Genomic DNA, 12,506 nt, shown 5'->3' with positions numbered 1-12,506 from the left:
AGATGTGTCTAAACGGATGAAAAAGAAGTTGCAAGTCATAAACCCATCTTTTTCAGTCCAAGAGTCACATTGTCATAATCAACCAATCCCAAGGGCCCCAAAAAATGTAAAGGGTAACTTGCATGAGTAGATCACCAGAACCAAATTTGAGTATTTGAGCAGGATTTAGAGAGTTTCTGCTCAGTGTAAATACTCTTAATCTATACTGAGTTTTTGCTGCAGAAATTTGCCAAATCTTCATAATCTCAAAGCTCTTAAGTTTTAAGAATTTTTTCTTTTTTTCTTAGTTTTAACATGGCACGTTATGGATTGCTATATGTGTACAAGATCAGAACCGCCATCGGTACACTAATCCAGCACCATAACTGCCATCGGTACATGAATGCAGCACCTAGCTTAGTAAAGCTATCAGTACAGCTATTGCAGTGTCAGCTCAGCCCCCCCTCCTACATTTATATCACATGAACCTGCAACTCCCAATATGTCTATAACAATAGTGAGTAGATGCTGGGAGCTGTTGTTTCCAGCAATCATCAGACTGTGGACCATACAGGAACTAAAACACTGATTAGGTGCTGGCAGTATCACAAATAAACATTTACATCCAGGTACCTTACGGATGATCTTTTGTGATGATAAACAAGATATCCCCTCTCACTGCTCCCTTTTCATAATATATCCTCTCCACCCCCCCACATCCATCCATCCACATACACACTCTGCCTCTTGCTATAATGTGCCCCCCGTCACAATTTTCTCCTAATTGCCTCATAATGTGCTCTCACAATAGTACCCTTCACCATCCCCTCCCATCAGTTATTGTCAGGACATGTAATCCTTGACTCATCCATGGTGCGCCAACCATTCCCCACCGTTTCCTCGGCACCTCTACACGGCACTGTGTAAACAGCAGCATTGTGATGATGTCATCAGCATGATAACCTCATCACACTGCTGTACGTCTGAGCGGGGGTGTGAGGAGCGCTCCTCTCTTCAAAAATATCCGCGTCTTAAATTGAATATAAGAAAGGTGGTAAGAATCAGTGTCTCCCACTCCTTTGCGGGTCGCCAGGAAGTTTTGGTGGGCAGCATATGGCCCTTATGTTGTTCAGGCCTGGTTTAACCCCCTAAATGTCACTAAATCCAGACTGCAGCATTAAAGAAACTTCAACATGGTAGCAGGGGCCTTCTGAATGCTTTGGTAGCTACCATATGATATTTACGAAGCCAAGCTTGTGACTAAGCGTCATAGGAGACCAATGACTCCAGAGTATTGTGTGGGCAATCAAGTGGCCACAGGTTTGAGTCTCTTAACAGGGTTAATATAAAAAATAAAAAGTTTAAATCACCCCCCCCCCCTTTTTTTTTTTTTTTACCACATCAAGAGATCAAAATAACATTTTTGGTATTGCTGCATGTGTAATCATCTAAACTAATAAAATATAGCAATGTGTATCCCATACGGTGAATGCTGAAATGAAGAATGTAATCAAAACACCAGAATGTGTGAATTTTTTATTTTTCCCCGGCACCGTTAAATGCAGATGTGCAATAAAAAGAGATTTAAATCTGTACATGAACCCCAAAATTGTGCAGGTTCAACAGCAGAGACTGGAAACGCCTTACGTGCTGCATGTATTCTTCATATAATTGTTGATAACAGAAAAAATGTATTACCCTGGATGGAACCCAGTGTTAGCTTGGTTTTATTGGACTAACAAAAGGCTACACGTTTCGGCAGTGACCCAGTGCCTTCCTCTGGCCCTGAATCAAAAAAGGCTTGAAGTGCAAAAAATTATCCCAAACACAATTCCATCGACAGAAAAATAAAAAAAAGTTTTGTGTAACATGTAACCTGTGGTTGAAGCTGACTAGTGTTCAGTTTCTTAGCAGCGGCACCAGAAGGGAATTTGTGCAGTGAGGTTTTCATTGGAAACAATGAACCATTGATGGGAACTGCTTTTTGTGTATTTTCCATAGTTTTGTTTTTCTTTCTGCAGGAAGTCAATCGCATAGTGTTGTTTATCAGAATGAGGAAGGCAAGTGGGTTACTGATCTTGCTTACTATAAGCCATTTGAAAAAGAAGCAGCCAGTTTCTCTGGATCTGCAAATGACTTGAAAGATGAAGATTTTATTGTTGGAAGTAAGTTTTTAGTTCCATTATTGGATGGGTTTAAAACCTTTTTGATCTATGATACGCAGGTCCAACACAGATTATGATTTTTTTCTTTGTTCACATGCTGGTCCCCTTTCCTTCTATCCTTCCTTTAGCCTCATTTTTTTATTCTCCCGTGTTATGGCTTAATATGAGTCATCATCCTTTAAAACATTTCAGAGTAAATAAGTGATCAATTATTTACCAACACATGGTTCTACCATAGTGTCTTTTTAGCTGGAAGGATAAGAATTCATGTTTGCATGTCAGAATTTAGTCTTGTAAGTTGTGAAGTGACAGTTTCTCGCATTGTATTCACAGATGATGCTTTAGCTATGCTTGATGAAGACCAGGAAGAATTTGAGAAAGAAAATAAATTTATTCAGGTATTCTAGTGATCATATTATATAAAATATAATTAACCATTCCGAAGATTCTTCTTATTATACTGTTAAATACACAATTGTTTTTGTAAATCGCCTGCATTGATTATTTTGCTTGATCCCCCAGTGCAGGAGCCAGAGCTATCTAATGTAATGTGATTCTGCAATGCTGGCTCCCGCAATGAAGACTGAGACTTCTAGGAGGGGACATGTGCTGCTATCAAGAGCAAAATAGACAAATCTAAGCCATTTAGAAAAATTGCTTTTTCGTAAGAAATTACCGTATATTCCGGCGTATAAGACGACTTTTGAAGACTGAAAAATCTTCTGTCTAGTCTGGGGTCGTCTTATACGCCGGTAATGCTTTTGAACTTTCAGAAATTGACATGCGGGGATACTCTGGGGGTGTTAATAAGCTGCCGTGGCCGTATCCCTGCCATGTCGGAGTTAATATAAGGTGGAGGGAGTTAAAATACGGTGGCGGTAGGTCCAGACGGTCAGCGCTTCTGTGCTGAAACGGACACATCGCTGCGTATTCCCAGCTCCGGACACAGCGCAGGGCTTCTGTGCCGACAGCTTTCACTTGTCACAGAAGCGCTGCGCTGTGTCCGGAGCTGGGAAGTTCTCATCGCTTCTGTGACAAGTGAAAGCTGTCGGCACAGAAGCCCTGCGCTGTGTCCGGAGCTGGGAAGTTCGCATCGCTTCTGTGACAATATATGAAAAGCCGGCAATTCAGCAGCGGCATAAGCCGGCACCCGACAATTTAGAATAGAAGGAATAGAGCTTCACACATAGATTAGATAGATAGAAACATGTCAGTCACATATATATATGAAGTACAGTGACAGTATTGCTTACTGTACTTGTCATTTAGTGTAAAGGATTTATTAAAACAAATAATAGTGTTTTCATGCACCGTCTCTTTAAAAAAGCCGGCCGGCAATTCAGCATCTGTACCCGACAATTTATAACAGACAGAATAGAGCTTCACACATAGATTAGATAGATAGAAACATGTCAGTCACATATATATGAAGTACAGTGACAGTGCTGGTTACTGTACTTGTCATCTAGTGTTAAAATAACGGATTTATTAAAAAAAAAATTGGCGTGGGGTTCCCCTTAATTTTAGTCTCTAGCGGAGGTTAAGCAGACAGCTGGGGCAAATGTTTGAAGCCTGGGAAGGGGGTAATACCCACGGAGCTTCCCAGGCTACTAATATCAGCCCCCAGCTGAATACCTAGCCTTTACTAGCTATTAAAATGGGGGATCCCAAAAAAATGACGTGGGGTCCCCCCTATTTTAATAGCTAGCAAAGGCTAGGCAGACAGCTGGAGGCTGATATTAATAGCCCAGGAAGGGTGCCATGAATATTGGCCCCCTCCCAGGCTAGAAACACCAGCCGTCAGCCGCCCCAGAAATGGCGCATCCATAGGATGCGCCAAATCTGGCACTTAGCCTCGCTCTTCCCACTGCCCTGTAGCGGTGGCAGTGGGGTAATAGGGCTGGGGTTGATGTCGGCTTATAATGCCAGCTGACATCAAGCCCAGGTTAGTAATGGAGAGGCGTCTATAAGACACCCCCATTACTAACCCCATAGTCAAAGTTAAAAAAAACACAAACACCCAGAATAAAGTCCTTTAATTGAAATAAAGACACAATCCTTTATTGTTCTAAATTAAACCATACTTACCATCACGCCCATTCCAGCTGAAGCCAACGATCTCCTGCAATAAAAGAAAAATAATAAAGCAACCTCATCCTTACCTCTCCATGGTTCCCACGACAGCTTCAGCTCTGCTACATCGAGATGACAGGCTGGACCGCAGCAGAACGCTGCCATCCAGCCTGTCATCCCGCAGACACTGAGAAGCACAGGCATGCTTGCGCTCCTCAGTGTCTGGCTGTGACGGCATCCAGATGAGCCGACAATGAACTCAGCTCACCTCCTGGACGTCCGTCACTGACAGCGTGGGAAACTTCTACTGCGCATGCGGGGAGCAGGAGAATTTTCCCACGCTGTCAGTGACGTGCATGAGGTGAGCCGAGTTCATTGGACATGATCTCGGCTCATCTGGATGCCGTCACAGTCAGACACTGAGGAGCACAAGCATGCCTGCGCTTCTCAGTGTCTGCCGCATGGCAAGCTGAACGGCAGCGTTCTGCTGCGGTGCAGCCTGTCATGTGAATGTAGCAGAGCTGGACCGGTCCTGGGAACCATGGAGAGGTAAGGATGAGGTTGCTTTATTATTTTACTTTTATTGCAGGAGATCGTTGGCTTCAGCTGGAATGGGCGTGATGGTAAGTATGGTTTAATTTAGAACATTAAAAAATTGTGTCTTTATTTCAATTAAAGGACTTTATTCTGGGTGTTGTGTTTTTTTTTATTACTTTACTAGAAATTCATGGTGTTCATGTCTAATATTGGCGTGACCCCATGAATTTCGGGCTTAGGGCCAGCTGATAATGCCAAGCTGGCCTTAACCCCTTTATTACCCAGTGAGCCACCGCACCAGGGCCCTGGATGAGTTGGGTACAGCGCCAGAAGATGGCGCTTCTATGAACGCGCCATTTTCCGGGGTGGCTGCGGACTGCAATTTGCAGCGGGTGGGGCCCAGAAAGCTTGGGCCTCCCTGCGCTGCAGATTCCAGCCCCCAGCTGCCTAGTTGTACCTGGCTGGACACAAAAATAGGGCGAAGCCCCACGTATTTTTTTTTTAAATTATTTCATGAAATAATTAAAAAAAAAAAGGGCTTCCCTATATTGTTGTGTCCGGCCAGGTACAAATAGGCAGCTGGTGGTTGGGGGCAGCCCGTTCCTGCCTGCTGTACCTGGCTGGACACAAAAATATGGCGAAGCCCCACGTCAACATTTTTGGGAAAAATTAATTACAAAATTAATAATTTAGGGACTGCATCTTTATTAACCCCTCAATTGTCATTTAGTGTTAAAATAAAGGATTTTTTAAAAAGAAAATTGGCGTGGGATCCACCATCATTATAGTCTCTAGCGGAGGTTAAGCAGACGGCTGGGGCAGATGTTTGAAGTCTGGGAAGGGGGTAATACCCACGGAGCTTCCCAGGCTACTAATATCAGCCCCCAGCTGAATACCTAGCCTTTACTAGCTATTAGAATGGGGGACCCCCCCCAAAAAATGACGTGGGGTCCCCCCTATTTTAATATGTTTATGAGTGACAGTTTTCCTGCTATATACCTGCATGTCATAAGAATTTAAATTAAAAAAGGACCATGTTAAATTCAAATCTGTTGTTTTTAAATTTTTACCGGTGTTTGGTATGCGTTGGAAAAGGGGTAGTCTTATACGGTGAATATATCCTAAACTCTATATTTTAACAGGAAAGTAGGGGGGTCGTCTTATACACCAGGTCGTCTTATACGCCGGAATATACGGTATTTACAATTAACACCTTCCCTATGTTGGATGTACTTGTACATGCAAAATTGGGTCCCTGTCTTCAATGCGGGTTCAGAAGCGGTCAGATGACTGTGTTATTCAGACGTGATCTGCCTCTAAAAAACCACCTGTGGAGGTAAGGTCTGTCCCCTTAAATGCCTATATCAGTATCTAATGGGCATTTACAGCGCACGGCCTGGGGGTGTACAGTTCTACGCGCCCATCACCACCTCGCAATGCTATGTTGGGAAGCCGGTGTGTTTTGTTATAATAGCCAGGCTTCTATTGAAGCCCCCAACGTCTGCCACTGCCCCCCAAGTCGGCAAACTTTTGCTGTTTACTATATAATGCAATACTCTAGTTTTGCAGTATATTATGCAAGCGATCGGACAATCGCAGGTTCGAGCCTCCTATGGGGACTGCAAAATATGGCGAGAAGAATTTTTAAAGACATGAAAAAAAAATGTTGGAATAACTCCTCTTTACCCCCATTAAATAGAAAATACACGTGTAGGATCTTTGTGACTGTAAAAATCTGATCTATCAAAATGTGCCGTGAAGCGAAAAAAATCACAGGGGCAGAATTGCGTCTTTTTTTTTTTTTTTTTTTTCTCTCCTTCAGCTGAGAGAACACCCCTTAAAAAAAATGTTAATAAAAAATGTCAGCTTGCCACACAAAAAAATCAAGTCTTCAACCAGCTCCATTGACTAAAAAATGAAAACCTGACAAGTCATGACAGTTAGCGACACAAGTGATTTTCTGTCTTTTTTTTATTTTTTATTTTTTTATTTTTTTTCTTCCTATATTTCTTTTCATTTTTTCTACTACTTAAATAAAAAAAATGCATCCAACTTTGGTATCGCGTTAATTGGGTAAATCATATTGCCAGGTCATTTTTACTGCTCCATAAACACCGTAAAAACAGAACGCAAAAAGCAATTACAGAAAGTTTTTTTTGTTTTTTTTCTTCATTTTTTAGTAATGTCGCACATGTAAATTTTTGTCTTATTTACCAGTACATCGCATGATAAATTGAATGATATAATAATAATAAAAAAAGAGCCCTTTATACACTGTCAACAGAAAATGTAAAAAATTATTGCTCTTGGAAGAAGGGGAGGAAGAAACGAAAACGCAAAAAAAAAAAAAAAGACGATCGCATAGTCGAGAAAGTGATAAAATGGTCCCATTTGGTATGATGTTGCTTTATGATATATTTTTGACTGTGTGGTCATTGATTTGCTTTAGTCAACATTTCTTACTGCTGTTAGAGAAAACCTGTTCATGAATACATTTTTATATTCTACATATGAGCGATGTGTGAGAAGTAGCTTAAATCTTTTTAAAACTTTTTTTAAATGTTATATGTGTATATATAATGGATTGCTTAATTTCTGTAAAATGTAACTTCCATTAGGCTTTTCACTTGGAAGAATTAGCTTGAAAGCCCATTCAACTATAGAAAGTAGTTTTTTGCTTTTGAATTTAAATTAGGAAAAGTGACTTTCAGCTGCAAAGTGGAGAAAGAAGAAAAATTGCTCTAGCATTGTACCGTAATGAGCAATGAATAAGAATTTACAAAATGTCCTTCGAAATGTGATAGTCTTTTAGTCAAAATCTTTTTTTTTTTTACTTGTAAAATAAGCGTTTTTTCTGAATGCAAAACACATATCTAAATACGAGTGTATATATATATTTTTGCACTCTGCTGTTGGTTAAATTGGTAGCTTGGCTTTATGAATAATGTTCAAATTATGTGGCTAATCGTTTTCTTTCACTCCTCTTCAAAATGTAATGGTTAGTACCAAATTTTTAAGTTCTCTAAAGGATAGAGGATAACTTACTTGGATCCCCACCAATCCTGACAACAGGGCTCTGTAGAACCCCATATATGTGGAAATGAGGATGAACACTGTCATCCTTGCTCTGTTCATTGCCTATTTGACTTCAGAAGATAAAGCGGGGCTTCGCAGGTTATCTGCTTGGTCGGGGTTCCAGCAGTTAGGCTCTTGGTAAATAGTAAGTTATCACTGTTCTATGGATTAGGGAAGCACCAAAATTTGAATGAAATTTTCTGACAGAAAGTAAGCCAAAGCTTGATAAACTGATACTGATCAATCTGAAGATGTGCCAGATTTATTCACCAGCGTAAGCTACTGTAAGAAACCTGGTGTACTTTAAAGGGAGCCTGTCATATAAAAAAAAACACTGTTAATCTGCAGATATGTAGGTAATCTGCAGGTTAATTATATTCTGAAGCCAAGCAGCCACTGCACTTAATGCCTGGCTGCCAGCAGGAAACCAACTTTATTCCTCCCGGCAGCTTCAGGCTTTCAGTCATAAAGGTGCAGCTTCTCTGCTTCAGTCATCGCTCAGTACATAGTGAGCGGTGGTTGTCACCAGGCCCTGGCAGTGACCAACAACTGTCAGTCAATGCTGTGTCGTGGTTACCTCTCTGCTCACTATGTATTGTGTGGTGACTGAAGCCTTACCTCTATGACTGAAAGCCCGAGGCTGCCGGGAGGAATAAAGTTAATTTCCTCTTGGTAGCCAGGATTTCAGTGCGCCAGCCGCATGGCTTCAGAATGCTATCAACCCTTTTTAGACATGACTGATTCCCTTTTAAGGCGCTCTAATCTATTTGTAGAATTTTAAAGATTCTGTTTTTTTAACTCTGGCCCTGTGCATTTTGGTATGTTATTCCTGCATGTTTAGCTGTGTGTGTGTGTGTTCTCCAGTTCCTAAAATTTGTGGTGGGTAGTGATGACCAGTTCGATACAGATACCTGACCTCAAACTTAATTTCTCTGTTTTGTTTATTTATAATCTAAAAAAAGTAATAATTGACAGTTTTTTTTTCTTAAAGGATGAGAAAATGGATTTAGAAAATTCTCTTAACTTAGGCGACACATCATGGAAGCTTGCCGTCAGTGGTCATGTTTTACTGAAAGCATCTCCTGTTTCAGACTTGGCCCAGGAAGATGCAAGCTACTTGCGTCTTTCCTTAGGGGAATTCTTTGGCCAAAGATCAGAGGCTATGGGATGTCTAGGTGGAGGTACTGATGTCAAACGGGTGTGTATAAACCTTTTCTATTAACTGCTGTGTCTTGATAACATTTTGAAAACTAGTAAAATATCATTTCCTACATTGAATCTAATGGTCGATTTTTGTTGAGTTAGATAGCTAGATATATTTACATGGGTTGAAGAAGACTTGGGTCCATTATGGTCAACCTTTTTCTTGACCAGGTATAAATGAAGTAGCGATAGATAATGTGTAACCCACAATGCCATTTGTTGTGAGAAAAGTTTTCAGGTCTTTTTAAAATGCTGTTATAGCATCTGCCATTACTACCTCTTGTGGTAGGGCATTTATTGTCTGACTGCACTAACTGTAAAGAACCCTCTCCTACTTGGCTGCCAAAAACTCCTTCATACATAATGAACGTTCCCTGGTCTTTTTTAATGGCATTAGAAGAAATAAGTCATGCCAGCCCTTTTGTATTGATCAATCATGTACCGTATTTCTGCATATAAATTAGATTGCCTCTTAGAAAAAAAATGACATATAAGCTAAACTGGCTTGGGCTTTTGTAACCCCTTATTGGAGAGACCTTCCATCCCATGTAATAACCTAATCACTCGCCTTAGAACTAGCTGTAGCATTCCAATATTGATTCCATCACTCTATTTTGTTAGGACCGTTCTGAAAATGTAGATGAGCTTTGTTGTACCATTGTGTGCATATAGAGATTATCTGTCTGATTCAGTGCAAATACAAGTGTGCCACGCTCCACCCAAAGCGTTTTTTAGTAAGTATATCTCCTCTGGATTACTCTCCACATTTGACCCAGTCACAGTAGAAGTCTCCAGGCTCCTCTCTTCTTCCCATCCCACTACATGCACCACTGACCCCATTCCCTCACATCTACTCCAGTCTTTCTCTTCAGCCGTCACTACTCGCCTAACTAAAATCTTCAACCTCTCCCTCTCTTCCAGTATCTTCCCCTCCTCCTTCAAACACTCTATCATCGCTTCATTATTAAAACTCCCTCTCTTGACCCTTCCTGCACAAACAACTACAGACCAGACTCCAATCTCCCCTTCATCTCTAAACTCTTGGAGTGCCTGGTCTACTCCCGCCTTACCAGTTACCTCTCCATTCACTCTCTTCTAGACCCATCACAGTCCGGCTTCTGCCCCCTACATTCTACAGAAACTGCACTCCTCAAAGTAACCAATGACCACCTGACAGCAAAACATAATGGTGACTACTCTCTGCTCATTCTTCTTGACCTCTCTGCAGCTTTCGACACTGTTGACCACCACCTCCTACTCTGTCTGCTCCACTCAATAGGCATGAAGGACACTGCTCTCTCCTGGTTTTCCTCCTACCTGTCTGACCGCTCTTTCAGTGTATCGTTCGCTGGATCCACTTCTTACCCCTTTCCTCTCACTATTGGGGTTCATCAGAGTTCAGTCCTTGGCCCTCTTCTCTCTACAGGCCCCAATTAGACAGACCATCAGCAAATTTGGCTTTCAGTACCATCTTTATGCTGATGACACACAACTATACACCTCATCCCCTGACCTTACCCCCACTGTACTACAGAACACCAGTGACTGTCTGGCCGCAGTTTCCAACATCATGTCCGCTCTCTATCTGAAACTCAACCTTTCCAAAACTGAACTTATTCTGCTCCCGCTGTCTACTCACCTTCCTAAATCGGACATCTCCCTCTCCGTGTGTGGCACCATAATAACACCGAGCCAGCAGGTGCTCTATCTGGGCGTTGTGTTTGACACCAATCTTTCCTTCACCTTCCATATACAATCTCTTGCCCGCGCTTTTCGCTTGCACCTGAAGAACAATTCTAGAATCCGCCCCTTTCTCACCTTGGAAACAACAAATACCATCACTGTTGCCCTGATCCACTCCCGCTTTGACTACTGTAATTCTCTATTAATTGGCCTCCCCCTCACTCGACTTTCCCCTCTTCAGTTCATCCTTAACGCAGCGTCCAGGGTCATCTATCTGGCTAATCGTTACTCAGACACTTCCGCTCTATGTCAGTCATTGCACTGGCTGCCCATACATTATAGGATCCAATTTAAATTGCTTGTTCTCACTCTCAAAGCTCTCCACAGTGCGGTACCCCCCTACATCTCCTCCCTCATTTCTGTTTATCGGCCTCCCCGTTCTCTACACTTCGCAAGTGACTTTCGACTAACATCCGCACTAATCCGTACCTCCCACTCCCGGCTCCAAGACTTCTCCCATGCTGCACCTATTCCTTGGAATGCTCTACCCCAAGAAATTAGGATGAACCACAACTTACACAGTTTTAGGTGCTCCCTAAAAACACACCTGTTTAGGGTGGCCTTTCACGTTCCCTAATCAAAGTCCTTTTTTACATTTATAGCCCATTAGTTATTTCTCCAAACATAAGTCTCCACCAAACTCAACCACACCCAAAAGCACTACAGATACTGGCTGGTGACTAGCTCATGCAGCCTTTATCTATCCCTCATCCCCTCAAGATGGCTGGACCATCATTGTAAATAAGCTCCTGTACTTTGTGTCACCCCCACCTCATTGTAGATTGTAAGCTCTTACGAGCAGGGTCGTCATTATTTTTTTCTTTAATTATTGTATTATCTTTAGCTATGTTACTTATGACTGTTGTATATGAACCTCTGAATTGTAAAGTGCTGCGGAATATGCTGGCGATATATAAATAAAGATTATTATTATTATTATTTCTGTACATTTGGCACCACATGAGTCATGTGCATTAGTACTTAAAGTCCTTAAAGTATTTTTAAAGTATTGATGATAAATAAGACTGCAAGAGGCCTGATTGCTGCCAAGAACAAGGGTTCTGAGGTCCACTGTGTGAGTGAAGAGCTGGTGATTGTATGCTACCACTGCTCTGTTTTATCTCCATTAACTTTGAGTTGGGCTATGTTTACATGCAGCATTTTTGCTACTTTTTTTTTTTTTCAGCCAAAATCTTCTCTTTTGGCAGGGAAAACACTGCGTTCAAAATGCCCATTTTTTTTTCAGCGTTTTTTGCAACTTTTTTGATGTGTGCGTTGTCTACAGTACATGTTTTAATAAACTTGATTGCATTTTTTTGCACAATTTTTTTCACATTCTCATTGTTTTCTATAGGTGAAAAAAATGCCGAAAAACTGCTGAAAGAATTTATATGCTGCAGATTTTAAAAAATGCTTCAGTTATCCAATTCAGCCAGAAAAAAAAAATAAAGCGTGTACATGAGATTAATGAAATCTTATAGCTTTTGCTTCTACTGTAAAAAGCAGCTTTTAATTTGCATAAAATACCCAGCACAAAAAAAACGAACTGCTGCAAAAGCACAACATGTAAACATAGCCTTAGACTGAGAGTTAGTATTTAGGTCCACCGCTCGATTTCATGCTTCATTCACAAGGGAGACTTTGTGCCCTCATTCTTATAATTGGTGGCTCATCTCGACTGCCAGCGATCACACGTTTACTTGTACAGTTAGGTCCATATATATTTGGACA

At 41.3% G+C, this 12,506-nt stretch overlaps 1 protein-coding gene across 2 annotated transcripts in view; it reads left to right on the top strand.

Annotated features, from left to right (window-relative positions):
• CEP192 (centrosomal protein 192) overlaps nt 1-12,506 on the top strand; it is a 203,644-nt gene that overhangs the window by 92,781 nt on the left and 98,357 nt on the right. For both annotated transcript variants that reach the window (XM_073678986.1, XM_073678985.1), the window contains exons 14-16: nt 2,001-2,144; nt 2,478-2,542; nt 8,821-9,027. In XM_073678986.1, the coding sequence (XP_073535087.1) occupies nt 2,001-2,144; nt 2,478-2,542; nt 8,821-9,027 (416 nt within the window). The remainder of the gene's footprint in view (nt 1-2,000; nt 2,145-2,477; nt 2,543-8,820; nt 9,028-12,506) is intronic.

Source organism: Phyllobates terribilis, unplaced genomic scaffold (assembly GCF_046119375.1).
Source record: "Phyllobates terribilis strain yellow unplaced genomic scaffold, ASM4611937v1 Scaffold_4__5_contigs__length_816908805, whole genome shotgun sequence".
Lineage (NCBI taxonomy): Eukaryota > Metazoa > Chordata > Amphibia > Anura > Dendrobatidae > Phyllobates > Phyllobates terribilis.
Note: the sequence above shows the minus strand (reverse complement) of the source record. Positions and strands in the feature narration are given on the sequence as shown.